The 5,736-nt window shown below is 44.4% G+C and overlaps 1 protein-coding gene across 1 annotated transcript in view; it reads left to right on the top strand.

Moving 5' to 3' along the window:
* The first annotated feature begins 1,334 nt into the window (after positions 1-1,334).
* Positions 1,335-5,736, top strand: part of DNAH7 (dynein axonemal heavy chain 7) — a 214,406-nt gene continuing 210,004 nt past the window's right edge. The window contains exon 1 of the mRNA XM_006028533.2: positions 1,335-1,436. Coding sequence (XP_006028595.1) covers positions 1,335-1,436 — 102 coding nt within the window. The remainder of the gene's footprint in view (positions 1,437-5,736) is intronic.

Consider the following 5,736-nt stretch of genomic DNA (forward strand, 5'->3'; position numbering starts at 1 on the left):
GGGGTGTTTCAAGATTCATAATTTTAAACCCTGCCTACTGACGTGATAATGGACAAACCCAGGGTGAGCCCTAATCCCTGTCTGGGCACATCTCAGATATGCTAGGTAATGGAGACAAGTTGGGCTGAGGTTTATTTATAGCAACAGATACAAATTGTGTGATGAATTTATGGAAACAAGTAAGATGGGAGAAGAAATGCTGCTCCCAGGAACATTGGAAATGCAGCTCCTTCCCCTTCAGGCTAGGCACAGAAATTACACACAAACTGGTATAAATGATTGACACCAGTTCAGATCTGTACCACAGAAAAAGCTTTGTGCACATAAACTATTTTCAAAATGTCTGAAACTGGTTTAAACCTGGATGGATGTAGTATCAGACCAAACAGATCTAGGTTAAATCAGTGTATTGAACTTCTGTCCCAGATCCCTTCTAGATTCAAGTTAACTCACAGTCCCTCAGCATTGCAGGATGCTTTGCACCTCCCTGCAAACCCCTCCTCATGGAGCGGGCAGGCTAGCCTTGGTCCAACCTGTCTGCTTCAGCCAAGCAGGGAGGTGTGCTCTAGGGCTACTGCAGGCATGTGGCTGCATTTCTGGAATCAAAAGTGAATGCCTGTTCACTTGCTTATCTGTTCCATCTACACAGTTTAGATCAGCTGTTCCCAAACTGACGGGTTGTGCCCTACTCCCTCCCTCACCACGGGGAGCCTTGATCTGTCCTCCATGCACCTTCTCTTACCTGCTCCCTTTCCACCACAACAGACTTATGAGCTGGGTGCAGCTGTATCAGATCGGTATCGGCCATGGGCGACTGGTTCCTCCAGCTGCCAGTCAATGACCGAGGGAGAGGGGGCCATCTACAGCAGATCACGCTGACCTGGAAGTGGCAGTGGCACGCTGCTGGCACTTCCAGGTGGGTGCGATCACTTCTCCTGGCGCCCCCACTCCTCAGCTGGCACTCTCAAAGGGGGCACTAGCGCTCTTGCCTGCATCCCCGCTTGGGAACGCTGGCTGTCAGGGGGTGCACCAGCACTCTCAAAGGGTGCATGTGCACCCTTGTGCACCCCTATGTGTCGTCACTAGTATCAACTGATATGCCTCCTTAATAACTGGCTATTGGTATCGGCCCCCAAAAATCTCTATCGGTACAGTCCTAAATCTGTCAAAACGTACCACTGACAGGTTGTCTGTGTACCACTGGTAGTATGCATACGAGATCGGGAACCACTGGTTTAGACTAACCTGCAAAGATTGAATTGATTCAGCCTTGGGCTTTTTGACTGTCTGTACTGAGCCTCAAAGACTAGTGCACAGGCGTAACTTTATCCAGTATGATGAGTTCTAAAGTCCTGAAAGCCACTCACAGAAGGAAGGTTAAGCAGCTGCCTAATATTGTGAAAGAAGAAGGGGACATTGTACCCCTTTCTCATTTGGTAACTGAATATGAGACCAGCCAAAATAAGTTCCCAAACTCTTCTGTTCACTTGGCCTGATAATGATATTGTAGGAGCACAGACTACTACAGTCTATGCATATTTTTAAACAGCAGAGGGCATTGTTTCCCTACTTTTTATTATGTGTAATTTCAGACTCGCCTTGTTTCTTATGCTAATGTAGAATATGTAGGTGTTTCGGAGGGTTTTTTTCTTTAATTGGGTGAAAGTTTTTGTATTTTGGTTTAAATAAGCGGGTTGGCTCAAACTTTTTTAAATGACTTTTTATTTTTTTCCTCTGGCATTTACTTAAACACTCAGACTGTTTGAGCAAGAGAGCAGGTGGTATAAGCATATTTGTTGAGAAAGACTTTAATATATTTGGCTCATTAGTGGAAAGTTGACTGCAGCATGACATCCTCTAGGAAAACAAAAGTGCAGTGCCTGTGCTCTGAACCTCTTTAAGGCAGGTATTTAAAAGATATAATCCTCACTGCAGCTGTTCACATAATTTTTAAATTAGTTTTGCAATGTAAATGTAAGCAGACATTTTGTTCCTGGGTTGTGGTTTTCATAGTGTTTTCAGGGAGCAGAGATTTCTTCTAGAGGCATCAAGAAGTGTTAGATTACAAGCTGAAGAAGAAAATTTTGTTCTCTACCTTTGTACAAAATATTACATGGAACGCTTATTTGAGAAGGAAACATTTAACAGATTCATGGTATATTTAATAGAAAACTAGGGAAGATAACCCCTAGTCCAACATGTAGTCCAACAACCCCTTCTCAATTTCCAGAATGATGCGGGGAAGGATAAACACACATAATGGAATGCTAATGGAAGCTTTAAATTTGAATATTTTACCAAACGGCTTCATGATAATGAAGTAGAATTATGCAAATACCCCTTAAAAGATCCTCTCACTTAATCAAGGTAAATAGAAGGGCTGTCAGTATTAAAAATAATTACTCCATAGCTTCACTGCAATCAGTGTATCTGGGGTTTACATGAACAACAAACTGGCCAATGAATAGGGAAGCATGATGTTTTTCATTATAACTAGGCACTGGGTTTGGTTTACCTAACATTTCTGTGGCCTGTTCAGTTTCCAATTGATTTCTATTTTCAGTAAGTTAACCTCCTCCCCACTAGAATGTTAGCTTTATTTTTTTATTGCCTGCTCCTCGTGTGTGGTATGCTGTACCTATAAGCCTGCAGCTGGGATGCAAGACATATGGCCTATGGTCTGCATCTAGCTGGCTCTGGATACTGGAAAATGGGGGGAAAATGCCAGGATACTGGAAAATGTTGAGCATGGCCGGGGGAGTGGCCTCCTGCAGAATCTGGGACTGTTGGGCTATAGTGGACATGGCTATCAGGTCTGACCACTTTACCCATTGCTACCACTATGGCCCTACCTCCTCACCGACCACTGCCCTATGCTGGAGCTGCTGTTGTCTCATGCCAGAGCTGCCACTGAGGCATGAGACGTGGGAGCAATGGCAATGGCAGCTCTGGCAAGGGGGAACATGGTGGGAGCTAGAGCTGCTGCTGCTGTGGCCTCATGCCTAGTGCTGGAGCTGCTGCTGCCACCACTGAGCTGGAGCTGCCACAAGCTGGGATCTGGCCCACAAGGAGCCACATGGTTTGGATCCAGCTCAGGGAACAAGGTGAGTTTGATTCCAGATTTACAGGATAAGTATATAATTTGTATACAAACTATACACAAATGGCAAGGGTAACCTCTGTTTGTGGCGCGTGGCAGATCAGGCAGGGGACAGGCAGTACAGCAACAGATTGGTTAGGAAGCTGCTAGGAGAGCCTGAGATTAGACAGGGAGCACAGGGCAGAAAGCAGAGGAGGACACTGGGCCGGGAGTACAGTGTAGGGAGCAGAGCAGCAGATTGGGCAGAGGAAGGGGATCAGAGTGGCCCTTGGAGGGTGTAGGACTAATTTGTGGCCAGCCTGTCAAAAAATTGGCTCCCATTGGAATAACGCTGTGTCAGTCCCAATTTTTTGTGCGTTTTGTTCCCCTTGTATCAAACTGTTGTTATCTGTATATTGGCTAAATACATACAGTACATAATTTAAGTGTATAGTGTCTCTCAGCCCCACTGCCTGCTTGTTTTTGTACTGTTTCATTGTCCAGAAAGAGGGAAGAAAAAGCGATTGTCAGAAGGTTTCCATGAGAAGATTTGAAAATGACAGGAGCTATTGAAAAAGAAAAGAACTGTTTGGTTTTGAGGCTGCTAATCTCATGGAACTGAGAGTGCTGTGTATTTAAGGAGCATTATTTACACTAAGTTTGAATGAGTGCATAGACTTTTTTCAGTCCATTGGTCATGCAGTTCAGCAGAGTACATTGTAATCATTTACACTTGTGATGTAAGATTATATTATTCTTATTTGACAGTATTTGGAATCCAGTTTTCGCAGATGCAAATAGCTACAAAAAGTGTAAGGCACCAAATAATATGATTTTATGGTGCCAGCTGTTCTGGTTGTAATGCTATCCTTCCAGTCTTTTCAAATCTGTTAATTTGAAAGTGTCTCTGAAAGATGTCTGATGCCTTTAGTAAGTAGAGAATTAATTCTGAAAGTTGGTGTTAACCATTTTAATGTTAGCTGGTTTTGCTACTAATTACAATAGAACAATATAGCACCTGCAACTCTGGGTGAAGCTTGACAATGTTAGCTGAGTTTGGACAGAGAATACCACACTTTCTGCCATATAGTTTGACCCATATACAATGTAGTATCTTTTCACCATGTTTTTATCACGTTAAATCTAAATGTTCCTAAATTAATTTTCAGGATTTATGTGGGCAGTAATTCAAAATGGGCTAGAGAACAGTAGTTTACTTGCTGAATTTTTGTGACTCATTCATTCTGGTAATCCTTTTAATATTAGATGGCAAATAGATTTAAAAAAATAAGACCTTTATGTTTCTTCAGATACGTAAAGAAGAGAACCTGCATTTACACATCCAGGCTTTCAGAGAAGGTACACAGGCTTGAGAGAGGACTGGCTAAGTTCTGGAAGACTGATCAGCCATGCCACTAAGGAACTGCCTGCAGTAATTTAGGATGATATTTTTCCTAGCCCCATAGTAACTTATACTGATTATTTCTCTTCCCTACAGATCCTCCTGGGAAGTTGTTGCAGTTGTAGGAGCCAGCAGATAACCTGGTTTCTGGGTGTGCTGCTGGTTTATGTCTGATAGGGCATATCTACATGTTGCCCTATGGTGACATAGTGATGTTCTACGTCACTGTATGGTGTGCTATGGTGACATAGTGATCACATGGATCTACATGTGATCACCAGCTATGTTGCCTTGGCGGCATGCTCCCCCAGTATAGTGGGCGCATGCTCCCCCATGTATGGAGGGTGTATTGTTTTGGAGTCATCAACAAGTGAAAATGTATATCTAGACAATTACTTGACGGAGAAGAGGAAGTTAGTTACTAGTAACTGGAGTTTTTCAAGATAATGTATTGTTCACATATGTATTTGCATCCCACCTTCATTGCTTTCTTCCTGAGTTGAATCTAATATCAGACCCTGTAGTTAAAAGGAAACTAAGTAGCAGGAAGGGGCTTACTGCCCTTTATTCCCCAGCTCAATCTTGTGGTGTTGGAGAGAAGGCTGCTGGAAAAAACACCTTAAACATCCTTCATTTGATTGTGTTTTATGGAAAAAGGAAGGAAAAGAGGAGAATTTGATATGATATTTTCCTTTTGAAAAACAGGAAGTGTTTTGCAAAAGTTTGTGGTTTAGGAAAAAAATACATTTGTTCATTAAGAACAGAGCTGGCCTTAGAGAAAATGGTGCCCTGGCTGAACTTGTATTTTGGTGCCTCCCTGAATACCCCCGCTCCAGGTCACTGGCACTGTGTTGGGGGGAGGTGGGAGTGAGTGGAGTGTGGGCAGGGAGTGTGTGTGTGTGTGTGTGGGGAGTGGGTGTGTGTGTGGGGAAATGTGCATGTGTGAGGGACACATGTTCCCCAGAGGCTGTGGGTGGCAGGGGACCCAGTGGGCTATTATGGGACAGCATGTATCCACTCACCCCGAGATGCTGGCCTGGTGGCAGGTGGCAGGGCTGGGGGACAGTGGAGGCTCAGCACAGGGCAGTAGGAAGGGCGGATGGGCGGTCAGCAGGCAGGGCTGTCCACACATGAAGCCCAGCCGCAGTGAAGCATCACTTGGCTGCCTATGCCCTTGTGCTCGACAGTGGTAGTAGTGATCGGGGGGGGGGGGGGGGGGGTCTGCAGGTCAAACTCTAGCCCCCGCAGGGCCTGA

This window comes from Alligator sinensis, unplaced genomic scaffold (assembly GCF_000455745.1).
Source record: "Alligator sinensis unplaced genomic scaffold, ASM45574v1 scaffold784_1, whole genome shotgun sequence".
Classification (NCBI taxonomy): Eukaryota; Metazoa; Chordata; order Crocodylia; family Alligatoridae; genus Alligator; species Alligator sinensis.